A 26,145-nucleotide genomic window follows, 5' to 3' on the forward strand; every position below is an offset into this window, starting at 1 on the left:
TCAACAGTAGCTTTGATTAGACATTTTTATTACTATTTAGTCTCGTGCTACACATACATGGTGCAGCACTCTTCAGATAAAATTGTCTAATGACTAAGATTATCACAGATTGATTAATCGTAAGACTGAACATGTGCAGAGTAAATTCGGTAGTACAAATGCAGCGGTAGACTGTGATCATCAAGTAATTAACGAAGGATTAAATGACAATAAATGATGAACATTATAATGATCGTAAAATAGAGTTTGGTTGGGTGATTAGGCCTATGATAGTGCAATCACCCAACCAAACTCTAGTGCAATTTACGATCATTATAAAGTTTATCATTCATTGTCATTTAATCATTCATTGTCATTTAATCCTCACATATAGAAACCTGAGTGTATGAGATATGAGCACATTCCTGCCAACGGTTTCAGAGGAGATAAGTGAAGTTACGATGAGGCGATTAGCAGAATTATTTTTTAGATAGTTTGAATTAAAACATTGATAATTTCATTAACATATCATTTTTATTTTTCTTTATATACACAGGATGCTGAAGTGTTGGAATTATTTGAAAAGGAACATAACACAGGTTGTTACTATTGGATTAATATTTCAAAAGTGGTATACCTTGTTTCAAACCTGCATTATTCTAGTCCTCTCTAGTTGAATGAAACTTAAAACATTTATAATTCTGTTATACATTACTATTGGTAATATTTATTGTTCTTAATTTATTATTATTTGTAATTATTTTACTATATAACGATAATCGGCCTGCGATTTTTTTTTCCGTACGAACCATTTGCATGAAACTCAACTCGGGCCGTCTCGGATTGACTCGACTTGAGTTCGTTAAGAGCAGGCGCTTCACAATGTCGTGACGCTCGGGTATATTGTTCTTTGTTTAGCTACGATAGGCCTATTAAATCTAAATTTATACGTCTGTAACTAACTGTGAGCTTCTTGTATGTTTGTTATCAAATGTAATACTACCTACAACAACAACAGCTAGTACCACCACCAGTAGTAGGCCCTACGTACTATCAATTAAGGCTAGAGCTTGAAAGAGGCTAACCTAGGCCTAATTACAGGTTTAGGTCCTACCTATAGGCCCCTCCCTAGATATGCCCTTAGCTAAGCTAGGGTCCAGCTTCACATGACATTGACTGAAATAAAAAAAATTGAAACAAATTTGAAACATAAAATTAAAAATGGGACAGTGCGTAAGAAAAATATTATTAAATAATAAAATTAAATATATCATTCCGGCATTTATGAACTTGGCCTAAACCTTTTAATGTAATTGATATTAAATAATAATAATAATAATAATAATAATAATAATAATAATAATAATAATAATAATAATAATAATAACAATAATAATAATAATAATAATAACAATAATAATAATAATAAAAAAAATAATAATAAAAATAATAATAATAATAATAATAATTAAATAAAATTATATAATTTCGCCGTTAATTAACTTGGCTTAAGCCTTGTAATCAAGAAGCACTTACAGTACAATACTATTTACTAGGCCTATAATTCACAACTAAGATTCGTTCATTCATTGGTGCTCTGTTTTTTTTTTTACAGGTTCCTATGATGTTATCCTTATTTTAGAGCGGTCTATTCTCAGCTTTTCTCTTAATGTCAAATTAACTGGCACCCTGTTTCATTTGATCAATTAAATGCTGTTCTTTTCCTCCCTCTTTGTGCTTTCCTCAGAAAGCCGCCTTCTAAAACTTTTTTGAGTAGTGATCACATATTGTACATGACCAATCCAAATTACCTGCCTATGCATAATTGTTAGTAGTTCTAGGCCTGGTACTTATAATTATCCAAAAACTAGGCCAACTAAAAAACAAAAATGTTCCTATGTAACTCAAGTTCAAATAACAATTTTATTATTCGTGCAGCTAAATCAAATATTCCATTTGTCATTTTAAACGACCCATCAGTTATTAGCATGACAACTCAATTGCTTAACAATGGGCTGAAAGCTTCAAAGGAGCTCTCTGCCTTTTTGTAGGTAACTTTGATCAGAAGGGTAAAGATGCTTTGATCTTTTAGTATATTCATAACTATGTCATCTACTAAATGTTTTGATTGGTGAAACACTTGGTACTTGTGCATAAGCTTGCAAATATGGATACTTTTCATTCCTGATGATGACATAATTAATGTCGAAATATTGAATCCTGACACGATGGCGTGCATTTCGATACTTGGAGTATGTATTATACTATCTCAACGTCAACGTGTTCTTCAAAATCAGACAGCAAGCGACAATGCTGCATCTCAGAAGTTTTGTAAACGTTTATCTTTTAGCCTATCAAAATTATTTAATCTTGAATTTCAGAGAATTATTAGAGATGTATGTGTCACGCAATGTAATGTACGGTAATTATTATAGTAAATCATTGAAGCGCTTTGGAGGCGTGAAAACCATAAGGAACGTAAAAAAAAATATAAATTATTCTTATTTTCAGAGATGATTGCTAACGAAGACATTACTTACATTTGGGATTTCGCTGATCAGCAGCTATACAATATTACTCACCCAGTAAGTAGTCAGATTAATATAGATTTCCCAAATTTACACATGATGTCACTTTTAGAGCCTGTATAAAAAAAAACTTATATTTGTGTAGACCATAAAACTCACTGAGGTAACGACATGTCAGCCCTGCCTGGATATAAGCACGACAGTGAAACAAACCAACAATAAAGATAATAAAACGTTTACTAGTATATTGTACGGTAGTAGTTTTAAAACATCATAGTTTCAAACTTCTGGAACGGATGCGGGGGTGGGGGTGCAGAGGGTGTGGTCGTATTCTATTAGGAAAAATAATTGTTATATTATATTGTTGATATGAATTATTGGTATGATTTTAAAGGTATGAGAGTGCAATTTCCTGGCACCCTGAGCTCGATATTCTCACACTTTTCGCGCTTCAGCCCAAACAATGTTTGGGCTGAGGTGAAATGGACTCATGCACTGGGGAAGGGGAACACGTCCCCCACCCCAACATATTTTTAAGGAGAAAAGTTTGGTCACCATCACTTTTCGGGAATCAAGAAGATATGCCTCAAAATTGTTGAAATAAACTGCATAAATGACTCGAGTTTTAACGAAAGAGCACGGTAGGTCTACAGCCAGAGTACATCTAATTTTATAGCAAGATATCGGTATACTCTGCCCACAAACATCTGAATTACCTATCATATACGATTCGAGTGCGCGTGCCTTTTTGAGAAGTATGAGAAAAAGCGTGCAAAGATAAAATTGGTTTTTGGCACATGAAGTAGGTAAGTAAATACATCAAAGACAATTAAGTTTTATTTTCTACGGTACATCACAGCGATTAATTAGATCGATAATAATGAATTTTACATATAAGAGTGTCACATCCGGAAATCTTCAGTAAAATTTTCCCAAATTTTACCACCTCAGCCACAAATTACAGTGGTGGGGTTTAGGTGAATGTGGCCACACAGCTTTGAGGTAGGTCAAGTAAAGAAAATACAATTAAAAAAAGTGTTTCTTTTTCTTATGGTACATCACTCATAATAATTAGATCGCTGTGTTCAAAAATCCATGATTAAAAATCATGAGAAATTTGCTGGCGCTTTATCTAGACATAATGGTGTGATGATGATGAATTTCACTATATATAAGTGTCATTTCCAGCTATCTAAAGGTACTATTTCCTCAAATATTCTCACCCACCACAGCCCAAACCATGGTGGGACAGAGGTGGTTGAGGACTCACTGCTTTGAAATAGGTAAAGTAAATACATTAAAGAGAATGTTTTTTAAGTTATATTTTCTATGGTTCATCACACATACTACTTAGATCTTTATGGTTGCCGAAAATCGACGATAAAAAAAAAACAAGATCATGAAAATTTGTTGGCGCTTCATTTTGACTATATAATGATATATTTATGTGATGATGATGAATTTTACTATTATAAATGTGTCATTTCCGGCCATCTAAGGTACTAATTCTTCAATTTTTTGCACGCACTCCTACCGCCAAATCCTGCATCCGCCGCAGAACGTCTTAACAATTCCTACAATTTGTTTTAGATTTCACTGACAAGCGATGTGTATTTGATTGAGTTCAATTTGATGGAAAATATGCAAGGAAAGAAAAGGAAGTGTAGAGTCTCTAGAATGGTAAATCGTTAATATTTCTTCCACAGTATTTTGACATACATTGCAGTCGGTATTTCATATAGCTAATTGTTTTTAAATTAACAATTAATTTTGACAGGCCTTGTTTTGAAAAGTACTGTTATTTGAAGATTCATGTAAACTTTTTCCTGTTTCATTAGTCAAAAAAAACGATGACAAATGAAATGACAATCATACAGATTATCAAATATCGGATGGAACTGATATTTACGTACGCAATCGAAGTTGAGCAACAGCAATTAAAAACAAAGAAACCTAAAATCGTGGTAGTCGGTACCCACATTGAAGTCACAGATAAAGAAAAGATGGAGCAGGTAAAATTTTATTTTAATCTTAATCTCAACATTCGGGAAGAAATATAAACTTTCGTTATTTATTTATTTATTTTATTTATTCGTTTAATATGGCGTAATTTTTTTTTTATTTTACCGATGCAAAGCTTCTTTCCCTGGTCATTTGGTCCATATGCTTAAACGTTGCTGCTGTAATCGGCGCTTGAGTTGGTAACCATTTATACTCCTGGGTGGAAAAGCAATGCAATATAAAGTTCCTTGCTCTAGGACACAAGCAAAATGCATAACGAGGGATTGACACATGTTTAATACAGTGCCCCTTCGGTATTTTATAGGTTATCAGTCCATTCTCCTGTGTCTTAATTTACTACTTGTCTTTTGAGTAAAGAGTATTTAACTGCAAAACTTGCTCTTAGTATGGGCTGCTGGCGTGCAGTCTTTACAATGAGCCCACCTTTTGCCTTATTCACAGCATCTCATTGAGATTTTCTGAATTGTTAACTTCTTGTTCGCTTTATAATTTTACTTTCATTCGTCGTGCAGTTGATTTCACTTTACTCAATAAAAAAATAATTTACCTTACCACCAGAAACTCAACTGCTGTATTTTGTTTTAATGTATTTGGAACCTTTGTAGAGTAGTCAAAATGCATAACGTGGGGTTGAAACTCGAGGATCGAGGTTGGGAAATCAAACGTTTTCGCTGTGCCAAAACGCAATTTGCATTGTCTAATTAATGATTGTGATTTCTATATTTAGGCTGCAGAACAGTTTAGAATATTATTTCAAGAAATCAAAGGCACTCCTTATGAAAGTTACGTGGTGAGAAAAATGTACCTTATCGACAACGAGTCTCCAACTGGAAGCGAGTTTCAGGAAACACTTGAACAAGATATTAATGGATTTCTGAAAGACATGCAAAACACGATTCCACTTACATGGTATAAATTTCAACATCTATTAGAGGAAATGGGTCAACAGAAATTTCATGTAGCTTATGATGAGGTACGAATTCATTATCATTTCATAAACTATGAAAAAATATGTTGTTATCGACTATCTTGAATTTCTGGATACTTGTTCAGTTTTCTTAATAAACTGATATAAAATGAGTAATAATTAGTAATTTAGTAGAGTATCTCAAATTTCCTTAATTATTATAGTCTTTATAGTTGTTCTGATTTATAAAATAATAACGTTGTATTACTGAAGGTGTGTAAATTAGCCACTCAGTGCGGAATTTCAAAAGAGAATCTCAAACATACTCTCAACTACTTACACGATCTTGGAATTGTCATGCACTTCAAACACAACAGACAACTAAGAGATATAGTGGTATTAAACCCAAGGAAGGTGAATAATATTACCGAGAAACTCATCACAGCAGTGAATCCTAACAACAAGATGGTGAGTTAACAAAATAATATGTTCTATAAACATATTCTGTTATACGTGATACAGTTATTAGTCAGATAAAATTAAATTTAAAATTACTGTACTTTTAGATCCAAATATGGGATAAACTTGAATATGAAGGTATATTAGAGGAACAGTTAATCAGATATATATGGAGCGAAGAACTTGCCGAAGATGAAACTACCTTTAAGGTCTTCTTGAACTTGATGAAACAGTTTGGACTACTGTGCGAACAGATCAAGGTTTGTTTTTGTAATTTGGTTTTTATACTATAGCACTGATGAACCTGTCAGTGTCATGTTAAAACTGCTGAAGGTCTATATATCTTGCTATTGTTATGAGGGTGATCACACATTTACTTTAACAAACATGATACTCTCTCATCGTAGACTTCTTTGTTGATCCATCTGTAAAAACAATAGGATTTGTACTCGCACTAAAGTTTCGAACGATCTGTTTTCACAGGTAGACTAGCGACGGTAGGCCTACATCCGGTAGGCCTAATACAAATCGATTTTTTTGTACCCAATAAATGAGTGTATAGTTATATTTATGGATCAAAATAAAATTGTTGAAAGATATAAGAAATATTTATAATTTTGTTTAATTTGGCTTGCTTTCAATTTTAATTAGAACGAAAAGAACGCATCTCGTTTGTTTTTCGTACCATGCCGACTGAAATTTAGCGGGGAGGAAATGACTTGTACACAGGACAATGATCAGATGGTATCTATCTACATAAATTCCGATGGATTTCTACTCGATACTATCTTTCATCGTTTAGTTGTCAAGTTGATTGAAATGGTTAAAGCTAGAGGCTACACGACTGCACCCGAGTTATTCTACAACAGGGCAACCATTAAGTTAGGACATCACACTCTCAGCCTAGGTCAATTAATCATCGATGACAAGCCCTGCGTGAAGGTAATTAAGTTGTTATACATAATATTTAAAATACTGCTGGTCACTTACAAAAGTAAACTATATAACTCACCCACGTACATCTGAGAACTCATTGAAGAGCATCGTTCACATCGCTCACTAAGATCTGCATCTAAAAACCTCCTGCATGTTCCTAAAACATAATTATACAATCACTTACTTAAAACCCATTTATTTCAACAATTAACTGTTTAATAATTTATATCGTGTTCCTTCACAACGGAGTGGCCTGCTTTGTCTCTAGGGGCCGCTATCTTGGTCGCAGACTCTGAGCACCCGGTCGTCTGTGGCAGGGCAAATGTGAAACCTGCTCCTTTGTTCGCGCCACCTAGGTAGGGGACCGGGAATGCGCCAGGGCAGAGGCGGATATTTGACACTTTGAGACCTAGCGTTGTTTTGCCACCACACCCTATTATATTGTAAATTCAAGCTCTTTCCTATAATTTTTAAAATGTTATGTAAAGAGGTACTGTGCAATATGCGCTAAATAAATGTAACTTATTATTATTATTATTATTATTATTATTATTATTATTATTATTATTATTATTATTATTATTATTATTATTATTATTATTATTAATATTATTATTATTATTATTATTATTATTATTATTATTATTATTATTATTATTATTATATTTATTATTATTATTAGTCCTATTACTATTATTATTATTATTATTATTATTATTATTATTATTATTGTAAAATAATATTTTATAATTAAGCAGTGTTTATTATGCCTGAATCATCAAACCAAGACCGCCGCGAACGAAGGATCGGGAAAGAAATACGAAAAGCCAAAACACCATGGCTGATGAATTTTTTACAGGCTGGTGATATTTTTTGTTGGATGTCGAAACAAAAACAATTTGATTAAAACCAAAAAAAATTAAATTAAATAAAGAAAAATAAAAGGAGGCTGAGAAAAAGATATATGTCAAGACATATTGGCAAACTGAGAGAGATTCCTAATGCTAACTGTGTCAGACAATTGGTAGATTACAGTAGATAGAGTAGACCTACTTAGCTCCATTCAACCACCACGACTTAGGCTAGTGATGATGAGAAATTCATTCCGCTGTAGGGCGGACGATTGGTGGTGCAGTTTTTAGAACTGCAGCACACTGTGATCGTCTTTAATCGGTAGACTGCTTTGACCGAGACAGACTGCAAATCCTTACATGATCATTGATATACACACTGTTATTATAGGCCATTAATATTTTTTTGTAGGATTTTGTAATTTTCCCCAACGGGTTCGGTATATATTCGAACAATACTATTTGAATGTTCTCTGTTTTGAATTCAATAATTAATAATGAGACACTACGGGGGTGCCTCGGGCGGACCCCCCTCCCCTTGTTGAGGGTGGGGGAATTTGGAGTGGGGGCTGAGGAGGGCTTTGCCCCTGGACCACTTTCGAATGGTTTTAGCGACGCCCGACCACGCCTGACACCTGACAAATCACTAGTGTCTTAATTAATTTTATTGCTATTGTTTATACGATCGATACAATACAAACATGACCATCATGATTTTAATACTGTAAGTATTTACAGTATTTAAAAGTGTTGAAGTTTTCTGTGGGTAACAATGTTAAACAATAGTTAGTTTTATTATACATTAACTAAGCTTGCTGATAAAAAAAAAAAACCCACTAATTGTGATTCTATGCCGGTGTCTGGAAACCATACAGCTCGCTACCGGAAATTTGATGACGCCATACTTTACAATAGCCAATCAGAGAATAGACCGACAAAATTACTATTTTGGCATATTTTCCGGCGCCGGTATAATAAACACTGCGTAATAATTATTAAAATCATAATAATAAACTAATAGTAAATAATCATAAAATAATAATTATAAAAAAAAATAAATAATAATCAATATTTATATAACGCCAATGTTAATAACCTTGAGGCGCTTAACATAATATACAAAATAACAACAAAATAATAAAGCAGCAATGCAAGGGATGGTGACATTCAAGAAGTCTCGCCCATCGATGTCAAAGTAAACGTCGAAGTCTAAATGAGGCAATGTGTAAAATATATAATATATTAAAAAACCCTTTTGAAAAATGTGAGCTGTCATGACAAAATGAGTACAAGAAATGAAAAACAACTGATAAATTTTGTGTTGGTTTTCCTATCAATTTGGAAAAATAGCTTTACAAAATGTGCCTCAAATACATGTTTACCTTGGGTAACTGAACTCGGAACTTTTGCTACTATGAAGTATACATATTAAACTTATTAGAAAAACAGAAACCCAATTAATTTCAAAATATCACTTTTAGATATATTTTCTTGCATATATCAACTTGACTTGGTGTACCACAAAAATCATGTTTTCACGAAAGATCACGAATAATGCAAGAGTATAATCTCACAGTTGGTTTTAACTAAGGTTCATGGGAAAGCTAAGAGGCAGCGATTCTCATACATACCTTCTCAAAATGTTTGAATGGTACTTTAGACACTGTGTAAGGTTATATTTATTGATCAGTAAATTTTAAGATGACCCTCTTCTAGACGGTAATTTATATTAGCAAAAATGAAAAGCGAAGAATATGAAAATATTTGATGGCAAAAGGACAATAAGTGTTGTTAAACAAAAGTCTCAGATGGTATCAACATACACAATACAGCATCGATGCATAAGATGCGTGCCCTTTGTATTTTATCACTTTGCTCTAACAATAATCTTTTAGCTGGTCACAAATGTAGTCTTTATACAAAACAAATTAAAAAAAATATAGCTATTGTAGATAGAAACAAGTAACAATATTTTTTTTTATAACTTCGTTTAAGAAAATATATACTATTTACTAATACCTTGATGAATTTATTTCTTTTTTTTTGCATTTTATCAAACGTTTCAATGACTCTAACCTTTCGATTTTTAATTTTAGCTTGAAATATCAGTCAATGGTAAGCCTACAGATACTGGGACAGAAGAACTAAGTCCTATTGTGTGCATGCAGGTGATATTATACTACTTTGAAAAATAAATAATTTATTTGTTAGATGTAGACATTTAATAAGATAACACAATAGTTTAGCAATGCGACTTTTAGTTAACAGTAGTTCTATTTTAACATTTTCTTTTTTAATAATTTTAATTATACCTGTAGTATGCAGGCTCAGGGGTCTTGGGCGGGAAGGGGGGCAAAGGTAATAATTTTCCCGGTTTGTGATCTATGTTATATATGGCCACACACATTTTTTTAAAACTGAATATAAGCATTTTCATTATGGCTTTATCTATTACAAACATATTGTCTCACCATCATTACACATTGAGGCCCCTTCTTTTAGGTAAAACGATCTGTCTTAACTTTTTTCTTTCTTGAGTTTGGGACTATTATGTGTTTAAATAACTTAGAAGGCTAACCCTTTAAAAAAAAAAACACGCGCAAAATGCGCGCGAAGCTCGAAAAACATTTTTTTGATGTTTTTAATTCTAATTTCGTCGGAATTGATCAAAACTCAGTAAAATGTGCAATTTTGAGAGAAAACCGGCCTACTTTAACAAGAAATTTGAGATTTTTAGGCACTTTCAGGGGGTAAAAGGGCATCTTCAAGGGGTAGGTAAAGATTATCCACAGATGGATATTTTCCCTTGTCCCCCGGTAGTTACGCCACTGCGGAGAATATCTGGCGGCTTACTTTCAAAGGAACTATGGATACTTTTTGAAGTGGAGAAGGGGTTGGAGGGTGTTGTGAGTCTGGACATTATAATATCTTCCTTTTTATTCTTGTCTTTATTTTTCTCTTCTCTTTTTCATTTCCTATATTCTTTCCTTTTCTTTTCCCCTTCTTTCTCTTTCCCTCCCTCTCCCCTTTTTCTTTTCTCTTATTACTTAGCCCGGTACGACGGCTTGGTCAGCCCGGTAAAAACCGTCAGCGGGGGCAGTCTGTCCCCTCCCGCCTTTTACGCCACTGGTATTATAAGTGCTTTTATCTTCATTTATATTTCGTAATGTTTAATTGTAGTAGACTAAGTTTAATTTTTTTTTAAGGTGTTGGAGTATTTGAAGGAAGAGTTGAAAACGTTGACGCGTGGAATTAAGCACCCTAGTTATGTACTTCGTGTCATGTGTTGGTCAGATTTGCAAGATCACTTTCATGATATGGAAGAGTGTTTAAACAACGATTGTATCCAATGCGTGAAGGGATTTCAAGAAACCAACAAACTACAGAAGCTGTTCAAGAATATGACATGTGGGTAACCTTGTTATTTTAGTAACAGTAGGAAGGATAAAAGCGCATATACTCACTGCTTTACTCTTCTGTATATTCGGCGTTGTTGTCCAAAGACAACAAAGATACACATACTGTATATAAAAATAAAATAACGTCTCCAGTACGGTAACAGGATGCAGTAAAAATATACCACACACATGCACCGTAATTCCTATGGGTGTGGAAAATAGGTCCTCACGTACACGTCTCAATACAAAGAAGAACCAAACTACTCCTTTCAAAGGTAAAAAAAAAAATCTGTGTTGTGTAAATTAGCGCTAACACCTGCTGTTAGCGATACGTAAAATCGCTAACAAGTCACTACAACTCCCCCTAGATCGATGGGGCGTTCCAACGAGTGATGAAGTCTTTATTTTCTTTTTCCAATAGGCCTAAACAAAACAATACTACTTCTTCTGTCCTAGTTTTTTAGGTGCAATCATAATCTACAAACGTCTTTGGCCAATGAACACGTCGCGTTCGATTTTGTCGCAACTGCGTTGTTCTTGACTTCGATTTTGAAACTTGGTAGTTTTTTATTACCGTCCGACTTGGGTGATGCTTGTTTAACACCGACCTCTGGAACGATACAACTATCAACGTCTTCATTTAGATAAGCAACATTTCAGTTTTTTGTAAAACCTTGAAAGGCCCAGTGTAAGAGGATTCAAGTGGTTTCCATACTCTCTCCGAACGAACTAATGTACGGTTTGCTAAATCTTTATTAAGTAGAGATTTTCGTTCCGCTGGGCAAGTAGGTAATGGTCAAATTCTCTGCATTACACGTTTTATTCTATGTACATGTTAGTGAATTCCTCCATGGTTAGTGGAAGTGGTTTGGCGCAGCGGGAACGGTTTGGTTTCAATCCCTCGCTGTGCATTTCGCTTGTTTCCTTCAGCAAGGCACTTTATCTGCATTGCTTCTCTCCACCCAGGAGTATAATTGCGTACCTAAGGAGGTTCGAGTGCAAAATGCGCTGGTATAGCCTATTTCATGCGGCAAACTGTGGAATTTCCCCATAGGCATCGTTCCAATGACTGGGGTAATAATGTGAAAAAGCGCTCTAGACTTGTAGTTGTATTGAGCGCTATATAAAAACCTGCATATTATTATTATTATTATTATTATTATTATTATTATTATTATTATTATTATTATTATTATTATTATTATTATTATTATTATTATTATTATTATTATTTATTATATTATTATTATTATTATTATTATTATTATTATTATTATTATTATTACATAATCACATGGATCAAGCTCAACATCATAAACAGGTGAAACAAATTGTTCCGGAAGTTTAAGAGTTGTTCCAAAAACAAGTTCCGCCGTCGAACATCCAAATTCCCTTTAACCACAGTACGCAGTCTAAGGAGCACCTAATGAATCGAAGAATGCAGACTCAAACTGGCGACCACGCGCGATCTGTATTAATCGTTGGAGGTGCTCCGAAGATTGATATCCAACCTCCTACAAAATCCTTAGCAACCGCTTCTGCTGTGACTTTAGGATTTGGAATGGCTTCTGGCCAACAGGTAAAGCGATCAATACAGGTAAGTAGATAAGTATTAACATCCGCTGGTGGAAGTGGCCCAACCAAGTCGACGTGTACATGATTAAACCTGACATCTGGAGTTGCAAAAGTACCCCGTAGTTCATTTAATTAATTATTTATTTATTTGAACATACACCTTTGAAACGGTGGCACTAAATATCAATTGGTGCGTTCGTACAAACAAAAAAAGGGTAAAATTTAACGAACAAAATAAACAACAATCGACTGTATAAGAATTAATATTACAAAATTAAAGAAAGGTAGAAAAATAACATATTAAATTAGATGAGATAAAAAAAAAATCACATTTCATACTCAGAAATACAGGTCTACTGTAAAGCAAATGCCTAAAATAACTAACCTAAAAATATAAAATCTGAAGATGAAAAATTCTTACAACAAAAAGATTATACCAAGGTAGACCTACTTAACTTAAGGAATACAGACTACGATGTAGAGTCCACTTGTGGTAAAAAAAAAAGCAAAAAAAAAAAAGAACACAATGTGATAAGCAACAATACATTTACAGTAAACTATTGTTGTGAATATTTTAGTTGTGAGCGTTTCTCCCAATCATTCATGATGTATTTTTGTACAGAAATTATCAAAAATAGAGGTAGATTCATCACAAATAAAGACTGAATCTCCTCCTAAAACATATTGAAGTTTAATATCGTCATTTGTTGTTGAAAAAAGTGTCTATGTATCATAATCCTTACAGAGTAAGGTCATTTTCAAGAATTGTTAAATATTGTTTTCTAATGATATTATAAGCTGGACAATTTAGTAAAAAATGCTTGACATCTTCAATTTCTCCACTTTCACATAGGGTGCAAATGCCTGAAACATCATTTGACCATTTACATGTTTTACAATCAAGGGGTAGTGTATTAGATCTTAATCTCCTCCCGTCGGACCAAAATTTAAAAATGCCTCCCTCATTGGCGTGTGCGAACCACAACTTAAAGTCAGAAGTGGAACGTTAAATTTGGTTTTGTAGTCAGATTTCCAAGAAAAAACTTCAGCTACCCGTATTTCCCGACTGAGACGTCAGTGGGAGCTGTAATTTGTATGGCAAGGAGATGGTGCTACCCTTAATTCGTATTATGGAATTTACGCCCACAAACCTTGTAGTTATTAATATTCTTTTTATAATAGAAAGTTTTTATTTTTTTGGTGACGTCACACTCTCAATATAGTTCACATGCATACGTCATAAGATTACGTCACCGTTTCCTGGTAAGGTAAACTTTCCCGGCCTGCTTTTTTCATGGATAAACACCACTACTTGGTACTTGGTACTTGGTTGGTTATCCTCATAATATACCAGTGAGGGATTTAAACAGGAGGCGCGGAGAGTGTGGTCGGTCTAAAATTATTATTCGTAGCTTTGCTGTGTAAGTGCTGATTTGAAGTGGTCAGGGTTTATATTGCAGTCGATAATATCGGGCAGAAGATTCCAGTCTTTAATAGTACGGGGGAAGAAGGAGTTTGCATAAACATCGGTCCTTGTCTGAGGGATTTGGAATTGGTTGTGTCCTCGTATGGGTCTGGCTGGTTTTGGTGTAATATAGTCGTGGTGGTTTATGCCCATCAGGCCATTGAGGATCTTCTGAAAACATGAGCAACGGTGTTGTTTTCTTCTCTCTTGCAGAGGGGTCCAGCCCAGAGTATTTAATATTGAGGAGATAGATGTATCACGTCCGTAGGTGTTGGTGACAAACCTAGCAGCTCGCCTCTGGATTTTTTTTAGAGGTGTTCGATGTTTTTCTGGGTGTATGGGTCCCAGGCAGCTGTGGCGTATTCAATGTGAGGGCGTACTAGAGTCAGGTAGAGTTTTTTTTTAATGGCAGCGGATAAGTGGTAGAAATTTCTCCTGATGAAGTTAAGAATTTTGGTAGCTTTGTTGGCTGCGTGGTCAGATTGCTTATTCCATCGGAGGTCTTTATGAAGGATTATACCCAAATATTGTCATCGATCGGTTTTATTTAATTCGATTCCCATCATGCTGTAGGATGTGGTTACTGGAGGCCTACTCCTGGTAACGCTCAACGTTTGACACTTCGCAGGATTAAACCTCATATCCCAGGTACCTGCCCACTTTACCATAGTACTAAGATCATCTTGGTAACATCTTGGGGGGTTCGGAATTGTCTATAAATAATTCAGTCATCTGCAAATAGTCGAGTGGTGCTGGATACTTGGTTGTGGCTATAGTTTATGTAAAAAAAGGAAGAGGTCTGGACCAAGTACCGTCCCTTGTGGAGTGCCACTGAGAATATGGATCCAATTTGATGTCTTACCATTTACAGCAACGCGTTGGAGCTTATTCATCAAAAAGGAGCTTATCCAGTCACTAATTAAGTGCCATATACCATAGTAGTTCAGCTTTACAAGAAGGCGGTCGTGAGGATCACATCGAAAGCTTTAGTGAAGTCTAAGATTGCTATGTCAGTTCTGAATCCATCATCTCAACTTTTTGCTAGGTCGTTAGTGGTCAAAATAAGTTGGGTCTCGCAGGACCTTGCTTTACGAAAGGCATGCTGCTTGTCAGATAATATGTTGTATTCTGTGAGATGGTCTATAAGGTTGCAACAGGTACAGGTGAGTGAAATGAGTCTGTAATTTGCGGGGTCGGAAAATATAGGTACGATATACGCCTTTTTCCAGTCTAGAGGTAAATTACCAGTATTTAGTTATTGTTGGAAAATATGCTGAAGAATGGGGGTTTGGTATCATGTCAGGTCCAATTGCTTTGGACACATTTAGGTTCTGTAGGAGTTTCTTTACACCCTCAGTGTTGATGGTGATAGGTGGCATATCTGGATATGGGCTAGGTACCCTTAGATTGATTTGAGAGGACCAGGGATTTTTCTTGGTCATTTGTAAGAAAGTTGTTTCCAACTTTTAGTGACTGGACACCGGTGTTATCTTTCCTTCTTGAGCGTATGTATCGCCAGAAGTTTTTTCGGGATTTCTGTTTCTAGAATGCTGTTTACATGGCATCTATGTGAACGCCTAATGGATCTATCCGTAATTTTGCGACTCTTATAAATTTTTCCCAGTCAGCTTTGGTGCCAGTCTTTCTGGCTCTGGTATAAAATTTCTCCTTTCTACAAAGTTTCTTTAACTTGGTAGTAAACCAGAGGTCACGAATGTGACCTTTGACCATTTTATATGGTACAGTCGAGGAAACAATGTTGTGGATGGAGTCCCAGAACCATGACCAATTCTCATCTACCGAAGCAATGTCCGGGTTCCGGTTGAAGTAGCTCTCCTGGATAAGAGCCGCATGGGTTTTGAAATCTTGGCTGTTAATATTTTTCCAGAGAAGAATCTTGCGTGGTGGTCTTTTGTTAAGTTTGGTCTTGGTTATGATGTTTGACTGTACAATGCAGTAGTCACTTATTCCAGTATGGGGTCTAACATAAAAAACAAGTGACGGGTGGGTAGTCATCAGGAGGTCTTTTAGCTGTACCATTACTGTCTTGTCTAGTAGGGAAGGTGACTAGTTGGGTGAGGTGGTTGTCGTTGGTAAGGTTGATGAGGGTTTGTTGCAAGGTTAATACACTTCCTGATATAGGGTCATTTTCCCAGGAGAGCCCAGGGACATTGAAATCACCGCCTAGAATGGTGAAAGGTGATCGAACGTCTTTGTTGATCCCTTGAAGTGATTCACCAAGTTTCTCTATCGGGGAGTGTCCAGTATTGGGTGGCCTGTAAAGGGCACCAATAGATAGTGTCTGTCCAAGTAACGCAGCTTGGCACCAAAGGAGTTCAGTGTCTTTCCGGTCCGGGATAAGTCAGTTCTTTCAAGACATGGTATATTTTCATTTACTACAACAAAAACACCTCCACCGTTACAGTTCCTGTCCTTCCTAAAGACTCTTAAGTGATTTGGAAAGATCTCGGAAGAAGAAATATTAGAATCTAGCCATGATTCAGTACAAATGATGATATCAGTGTCTTCCTCTTTGAGAAAGGTTCCTAAGATAGCACCTTTGCCACGCATGCTTCTGCAATTTAAAAAGTCTATTGGCCTTTACTGGACGTGATGTTAAGTTACTCCGGGATGTAGGTTGAGAAATAATAGAGTCGTTATAAGCAGCAGATTTAGCTTTACTTCCAGTGTGTTGGCGTGTAATTTTCCATTTGCCATTAGATTTGTGCATAGTTATTAATGGAATGGTCTGAAGTGTTTTCTTAACTGGATACTTAGGAGAATTCTTCATGTCCTCTGATTTAATGTTCTTGGCGATAGTCCATTTGCCAGATTTAAATATGGTAATTGGGTAATAATTGTATTTATGCTATCCGTTGATTTAGTCCAGAGCTTACCCAACTTTAGTAGTCTAATGGGCGAAACTTTGGGTACTTTTGAGGTCTTCGGACTGGATGAAGCAATTGGTCTAGTTGTAGGAGGAATTTGTATATCATTATTGTCCAGAGGCGACAGTGTTTCAAAGGAGTTACTAAAATTAAGTGACTGCATGCTCAAGTTGAAGAAAGTAGAATCTGTGAAGTTAATAATGTTGCAGGCTGGGCAGATCCATACCGCACTTTGGTGGTCAATATGATATGCTAAAGTTTCGTCTGAATCTTCAGAGCAAAGCAAAATAATACATAAAGCCAAACGGATCAAGAAGTATAGATTTGAAAACAAACTTCTGGTTTCCTTAATAATGTTTCGTGTAGGCCTAGATGTTGCATGCAATCTCGATGGAAATCTCTTCCGGTTACATTCGGTTTCAGCGTCAGTAAGAAAAAACATGACGGCGACATACAGGCTCGTCCCAACTAAATGGGGAAAAAAAACGGCGAGGATTTCCCACACAGTAAAAAGATAAACAGCAAGCAAAAAATTCACAAAACAGTGCACAACAAATCAGGGTGTATTAAAATCTCGGTTGAGCGTTGGGCGTAGTTTCGAATGTCTAGGTGAGAATGTCTAGGCCTATACAGGACCGTCAGGCAAACACAAGATACCAACACGGTCAGCGTGCTATACTTGGTTTCGCTGGTGTACAAAGCTTGATTTTCTCCAGGGTAAAGACGTCAGTCGAGTAGGCCTAGGCCTAGGTTTGAAGCGCAAAAACGTATCACTAAATCTTGTAAAAAAGCTTTAAAAATGCGTCGAAACTTCACTTAAGGTAGGCCACATGGGTGCAAATAGCAAATACAGCTTAAAATACGGTTAAATGACTCAATATAATTGCGATTTAAAAGTGCAAGTCACGAGCAATTTAAAACACGACACATGGATGCCTTCTCTGCTTTGCACATGGATGCCTTGCGTAGCTAGGGCTACAAGAGCCGCATTGTACAATACTTAAACAAGGTACGTCTGCAACTGAATTATTCTTAGTTAATTATTTTTTTCTTATTTTAATTTATTTCTTTCGAAAGTGTACTTTCTATCACATATAATTGCACTGTCTACTTAGGCCTAGGCTTACTAATAAATAGCCTCACCATCCCCCGCTACACAGCAGTACACAGTAGGCTAGGCAACTGAACGTGATGTGCCATCCTTCCCAGGTTTCCATGTAACATTTGCATATTGTTGGCTAACCAATTTATGCTTACCGTCCCCCACCCCCACGCTACAGTAGGCCTACAGATGTATGCTATGCAACAGAACGTGATATTGCACCTTCCTTCCCAGGTGTTCTTGTAACATTTGCATATTGTTAGCTGGCTGCGTGTATTCCTTTGTGAAAATGAGTACCATGGCGTACCCATTTTCACAAAGCATTTGCATCCCCTCTTGGAAAGATGGAACTTCGAAATAATTGTCTTCATATCTTCGCTAATTATCACCATAATTTTGATTACACATGCATGGGGTAACTGGAGCACTTAAAACGTAGAATAATCATTTCACTACCGGACAAACCCCGAACTTTATTCATTCATTACATAAATAGTTTCATGTTTCTGTACTCCAACATGCGCAAACCCGTAACTAACGTACGTCGAGCACGTAAAATCCTGAAATTAACGTAATCCGCAACGCAAGATGAATAAATTATGACGTCATCCGCGAAAACTGCCTATTATCTGGCGGCCGCCACTTAACGGTCCCTAAATTTTAATTCACTGGTGGCACTAACGGGCTTCCGTAGGCCTGCCTACTTCGGGGCCTACTTTTAAGTTCTTACTTAATAATGCAGTATCTTGTTACCAATGTTTACAGTACCTACACTAAATCTGTGTAGCTTAGCGGTGAGCAGGGTTATCTGTAAGTTACTACAGCGGTTATCATTCTATTACGTCGTTCAGCAGGCCAAGAACTAATTTATTAACTAAACATATTATAATAACTATATTATACAAGAATTTTATCTATAAAAATGGAGAAAATACAAAAGAAAGATCAGAAATTATGGACATATGTTCAAATTTCTACTCCAATCTATACAAATCTAAGTGTTGTATACAATAGTTACTATGAAAAAAAGAGAATAAAGGTGGGTTGCTCCCACGAAAGAGAAAAAAAAAAATGTATGTTACTTGAAAAAAAAAAAAATATTAGATGAAAGAGAAAAGACCTAAAGAAAGTGGAAAACAAAATAGAATAAGAGAAAAAGGAATACTCTAACGTAATCAAGCAAACACGCAAAATTAGACGTACGAAAGAAGAAAGAAAAGAACAGAAATGATAGAAAGGATTTTAGAAAGTGGGAAAAAAGGATTAAAAGAAATTAAATTATTATATTTTAATTATGTAAATGCTTATCGTATTCGAACAGTAATTGGAAGGTCTTGTGCTCGGATCCGATAGGGAATAATGTGTATCTCAAATATTATTAACTGTGTTTATTACCTGTGGAGTTGTATCTCCATACCTAAATCACCCTCATGTTACTTAGGATTATTTATTGCGTACTTCGCAATACATTGTGGAAAAATTATATTGGTAGGAAAAATTATATTGACATACCTCTTTGAAAACAAATTGTGCAAAATATGGTGGTTGAAATAAATGTGGGATGCACCCACGAAACACAAAAAAAATAAGAGAATTAAAACATACGAAACAAGAATTTTAGCTATGAAAAATGAAAATAGAGAAATTACAAAAGAAATATTATTAGAAATTATGGGCATCTGTTCAAATTTCTACTCCAATCTATACAAATCTAAGACGAAATACAACCCTAAATATGAAAAATGAGTGGTTAATGTTAATGAAGGAATAAATATAGATGGGGATATACTTACTAAACTCCGGTTTGCGGATGATATTGCACTGGTAACAAGTTCAGTATCATCAATGAAAGAATAACTAAACAAATTAGATACAGAAAGCAAGAAAGTAGGCCTTACACTACACAGAGGCAAGACAAAGTACATGACAAATTTCAGTATTGAAACTAGAAAATTATGACATCTGGGTCATCCAACAAATATGGAGGATTCTGACAAAAAGATAAAGGAAAGAATAAAATCGTGTTAGATGACATTCGGTAAACACAAAGAGGCTATTCAAAATCGTAAAATCCCAATGTGTTTAAAAAGGAAGGTATTCAATCAGTGTGTGATACCATTTATATGACATATGGATCAGAGACCTGACACCTCACAAAGAAAATAACGGAAAAGTAACACAACCAGACATGGAGAGACGCATGTTACACATACGGATTCTAGATAGAATACCAAGTACAGCAATAAGACGGAGAACAGGTGTGAATGATATCATGTCAGAAGTGGCAAAAAAGAAATGGAGATGGGCAGGTGATGTGATCAGAACCACAGATAACAGATGAACAAGAAAAATAACAGAATGGATACGCAGAGAAAGTAAAAGAAAAGGGGAAGACAGAAACAGAGGTAGAGAGATGACCTAAAAAATATTGACTTAAAGAAACATCAGACAAAAAGAGGTGGAAGAGTTTAGAGAAGGGGTATGTTCAACAGTGGACTGAGGAACCCTGAAGTACTAGAAGTATGTTACTTGATACTATAGGTATATTTCAAAATGTATGTCACAGGCATGTCACAGAACGTTGATAGTCTGGACAGGGCTTTACGATATTGCGCATCTTATAATTATGTTCGTATTCGTATTAGGCCTACTATTCTCTATGATTATAGGTCATGTCTATCTAGCAGATAATGATCTACACAGTATCAAACAAGGCATGGGAGAGGACTGGAAACTGCTGGGGGTCAGACTGGGCCTCAAGTGGAAGAGGATAAATCAGATGTTGAACTGTAACCGGCAGCCGGATTGCCCAATAATGGATATGCTTATAGAATGGAGGAGTATACAGAAGTACGAGACAAATCAAGTGGAGGTAATGGACAAGGCTTTGAAAGATCATGGACTCACATGTCTTGCTGACTCGCTCTTTGCCTCACAGCGCCATGTAACATCAGGAGAACAAAGTACAGTACAAACATCACATCAAATTGAACGGGAAAAAGATGGTTAGTAATGCATTTTAAATTCTAATATAATGTAGTATACTGGATGATTTATGTATATTTGAATGTTTAGCAAAACATTAAATTTATTGAAACATAATAGGAAAGTGTGATAACTTCTTATATTAGTTATTCCGATTTTGCTTTTTTTTTAAAGTCATTTAGCTTTACAAAAACAAGAACATTTGTCATGTCCTATTGATACCTTTATTTGCTTACATCATGTATCACAATCCTGGTTCATGATTTCATTCAAATATTTATTTTTTAATCATTGCAAAAATGTAATTACAAGATGTTTGTGTTATTGACATTTTTAGTATCATCACTGTAACATATATATTTCATGTCATTTTTCTAAATGTTTAAACAACTTTTTTTGTATTAATAGCCATCACCATAACGTTGGTTAGCACATTATACCTGTTATCATTGGCTTGTAAATATTATTTTTATGTGTATCATATTTGTTAAAGTTTGTTTCAACTTGGCTAATAATATAATATGGAAACCATGTTGGTGCTATAATTTCTATCTTTATTTCAGGTTACTTGGCAGATATTGATATGTTGATTATCGCTGAGAAACTTGATAACGATTGGAAATCGCTTGGCCACATTCTTGGCTTTGAATATTTTGAATTATCCCAAATTACGTCTCAATTTGGACCATCAATTGTTGAAGCCAGTTTAGAAATGTTGGTGAGATGGAGAGATAAACAAAAGGCTAATGTAAATCACCTCGAATCGATGGAGTGTGCATTGACTAAATTCCAACACAATGCTCTCAAGGAAGCCCTTAAAACCTACTACCAAGAAAAATACAATTATTAATTGGTATAAAGATGATGTAATGCAGCCCGTGATAACTGATTAAACAAAATCAATGGTGGCTTTTATGATAATTACAATGTGATTAGACATCTATATTACTATAAAAACATTGTATTTTGTTTGTTATTACCCACACTAGTATTAAACAACCAACTAATGCAAAGGGGTCGGCCAATTCTTTTATTTGTAGGCTATAGTGTGGTATGTATACAATGTGTGATAATATTTTTTGTAATCTGCCTATCACCACTATCTTTTATAATATTTTACTTTTATTTGTACAGATTATATAAAAGAGAATCCATCATTTCTTGATTTATCAGTTCAAAATCCAAATTATTATATATTATATTGCATTATACAAAGATACTCAGTGATGGGTTCAGTTCCTTTCGTTGGTTATAATATAAGATGCTATTAATACTCTTATGTATTTAATAGCATCTTCAGCCTGGATGACACAATAATTTATGGTGGTCTATTTCACTGTAATTATTGTTTACATTTGTAATTTATTAGTCATTGTTCTTAGGTATGTATGTTGTTGTTTGGTCAATAATGTTGATGTTTTATTGTAATGTAAGAAGCTAATAGTCTACGGCATATTCTGTCATTAATTTTCACGTTCAGTACGTATAGTCCCTGGGAAGGTGATCAAGAAATGGCACCTCCTAATCCAAGGTACAGTCGATGTATTACTCAAGAGAAAAATGACATACGTGAGTAGAAAAGATTTAAAAATACATACATGAAGGGAAAAACTACGATGAACTTATTGGAGAATAATATTGTGATATTTAAAGATAGGATTAGATTTAAAATATGTAGTTTTTTCTCACCAGTACCAAAATTTATAGATATGCAAACAAAGTACTGACGAGAAAATGACCAGAATATTCATGGAATCTCAAAGTACTGACTATGACTAATGTGTAGAAAGAAATGTATGAAGGTACACGTAAGCGTTGCCGCAGCGTCAATGGTATCTCAAGAGTTAGAAAGTGCCATCAGAAGATATCTTCCACGTTTTTGATTGACTATCTGTCAAAAATCTGGAAAAGTTTTAAAAATGGATTAACAAATTGAATAGTTCATTGAAAAAGATCACATATATTGCAATTGGCAAAATATATAAATAAAGAATGTATATAAACTAAATATAGTGGCACTAAATTACATCTTGCATTAAAATTGTCTATATAACTTATATGCAATGTAAGTACATTATATATGGTTACATCTATGAAATTAAAAGTACATTATTTGGCAAACGTGGGCATGTGTAAAGGAAATATATATGAAAACTTCCCTGTTTACAAACAATGAGCCACCAATTGATATTTTTTACCAACCTCTTCATTTATTTTTAGCCCAAGTTAAGCAAGATGTTTGACTATTCACTTGCTCTGGAAATTTTCTCATAATGTTCCTTGTATATAATAGTAATATTGTAACTTGATTCAATCTGAATATTTGTGTACTGTTTACAATATTTTTTTAATGTTTCTATTGTGATTTTATACATTTTATAACGGTGATGTTATACAGTATTGTATTTATAGTATGCTCTCTGTTATTATTATCGTTTTCACTGTTTTGGATAATATGAAATAAAATATATTATTGAATATTATATAGCTGTTGTTCTATAGAAAATTTACCATTAGTAACTGTGAATAATCCGCTTTTATAATAATAGGACTTCTGGTGTTATGTACTTGAAAATTAAGTAATTTTATTATATATATTATATATATATTGACTTGTACCCACGAAATAGCATGTTTTTATGTTATTAGATATACTGTAATGAACAATGTTTTATATTATTAGATATACTGTAATGAACGAAATAAAATTATAAATGTCTATTATGTAGTTACATTTATATAAAAAAAAAAGTACGTTAAATGGCAAATGCCAGCATGTGTAAAGAAAATTTCCTATTATTCTGAAACTATTGATATTATTAGCTTTCCTTTAAAAAATATGCAGGCATACTCGCCTCGTATATTAGTCACTGAATAACCAAAATGTGTAATACTAGGTATTCTGATGTTAATAACCTAGGAAATTAACTCATTTTGTTACTTATAATTATTATACCGTAGCATTGATATATTCTCACGAAATAGCATGTTTTATATAAATGTTGTTTATGTATACGCATGAGAATGAAGCATCTATTTATACTGATGCAATACAAATCCATAATTTAGATGTGTACCCATGGGAATAAAGCATACATTTTGTAGTTTAGCCGTAGCTTGGTAGATAAGACGCAAGGCAGGCTTGGCTCACTATAATAGTGCAAACCCGGTCGCCCATGTTTCATCAACTGGGAATGACAAAATATGATAATAATGTGGAAAGTGTTACCAAAATCCAAAAGACCATAATATATTGGAAAAGTTTACTAAATTACATGGATTTTTGATAACTAACAACAGAGTTAGGACAATATTTATAGTCATATGCAAAATTCGTCTGTCGCCAGAAAAAAAAATACCGTTTTAGCAATCTGCCATTCAATAAATGCTGTGTACCACAGGGCTTATAGTTACCGATTTGTAAGCTGGTAGGAAGGTTGCCAGTTTGTACTTTAAGTTTTTAAATCGTGGGTGGGTTTAGTATGGTTATGGTACAGTTTATCCGTGTCGCCAAATGCACGTAATATACGTTACGTAATCATAATTGCCAGGAAAAAACATATATTATTGCAAGAAACATTTAAGGTAATAACTAATATTTGCTTAGTATAGGATGTTATGAATACTGTATTGTTAATTTGGAAATTCTTTTTTTTTTTTTTGATTATTTAATCCTTTTAATTTATTGTTATTAGTTAGGTCATTAGATTAGTCCGGGGACCTTAATTACAGGCCTATGGCCTCCTTGGTCCTCGGCACTTGTAGTAGTTAAGTTAAGTTGCAAATTACAAGTGAAATAAAAAATGAAAATGAATGAAATAAAATGAAAAGTAGAATAGTCATCTATGCTAAATATGATCTTAAACTTGAAATTTTAATTGTCGCTTTTAAGCAGTGAAACATACGTTACCTGATTTCTTCATATACCAGTTCAAGAATTTGAACCAAACTAAACGTGAGAAGTAGTTAAGTAATAAGAATGGACACCGCGTCAGTAAATCATCATTGGTGTTAAGTAATCATGTTTAATTAGTAATTTGGAATATTAATCCATATTAATGAAATATAGAAGGCATAAAACTATTAATAAATGACTTTATTTACGCCGCCAACGACACATGAAAGTTTTAGAACCTTCCAAGAAAAACTGGCATTGAGCAATTGACACCCAGAACCTTGTATTTATCAACTGTGTGATTCCCTCGAATGGTCCTACGCCCATCATTAAAGTGAAGCAACTTGGTATTTATTATAGGCTGTGTCTCGACTATATTTAGTTAACAAAATAGTTAATATTTATAATGAAATGTAAAATTGAAAATTTCAGGCAATAGCTTAGGCCTAGTTGAAAGGATTACTACGTTGTGAAAAGTAACGTATGTTAAACACACGGTAACGTATGTTATTGTTGATATAGCATATAATAAACATCATTTAATAAAAACATGGGCAGTGGCTGATATATTTACATTCTGTTACATATATCCTAACATACAGTGACTCTCTATATAGGAATGCTATCATTCATGGAAATTATCCCTATTGCATATATTTCTGATCTATTTTGAGGTAACGTATATTACAGTAAAATATTATGTGTACATTATAATCGCGAGTAAATTTATGAAAGTAAACGTTACACATTAAATAAATTTACCTAATCAACATTCTTTAACATCAAATAGATATGATGACAACAAATATGTTTGCAAATCATCTTTATAATGTTCTATTAGATAAGTAATCCTGGTAACGTAGGTTACAAAACTTGATCAAATCGAAAGAACGAGCAAAATTAGGGGCTTAACCATATATTATTTAAAAAAAGAACATATTATCAGCTACTTTAATTATTTAAAAAAAAAACCCATAAAAATAAATAAAAAAACAAACCAAATGTTCTTGTTGATTATAGACAAAACACTCTTCAGTCATTTATGATAGTTTTGAAAAAATGTGCTCATTTTGAATGCGAGGTTATCATTTATTTTTAATAACATGTACTCACAATTGAGAAGAGAAATTATAATTTTACTTGATTTTACAACGA

The 26,145-nt window shown here is 34.2% G+C and overlaps 1 protein-coding gene across 1 annotated transcript; it reads left to right on the plus strand.

The window, feature by feature from the left end:
• Positions 1-526: 526 nt before the first annotated feature.
• LOC117099857 lies at positions 527-25,539 on the plus strand. The gene is made up of 12 exons (XM_033239378.1): positions 527-578; positions 2,491-2,564; positions 4,098-4,187; positions 4,346-4,519; positions 5,257-5,502; positions 5,710-5,904; positions 6,003-6,155; positions 6,547-6,837; positions 9,779-9,850; positions 10,889-11,090; positions 20,780-21,115; positions 21,659-25,539. Exons 2-12 carry the CDS (start codon positions 2,493-2,495, stop codon positions 21,943-21,945), a joined length of 2,118 nt encoding a protein of 705 aa, XP_033095269.1. The 5' UTR covers positions 527-578; positions 2,491-2,492; the 3' UTR covers positions 21,946-25,539.
• The last annotated feature ends 606 nt before the right edge of the window (positions 25,540-26,145 follow it).

Source organism: Anneissia japonica, unplaced genomic scaffold, assembly GCF_011630105.1.
Source record: "Anneissia japonica isolate Jap-2015-1 unplaced genomic scaffold, ASM1163010v1 scaffold285014_len42548_cov114, whole genome shotgun sequence".
In the NCBI taxonomy this organism is placed as follows: domain Eukaryota; kingdom Metazoa; phylum Echinodermata; class Crinoidea; order Comatulida; family Comatulidae; genus Anneissia; species Anneissia japonica.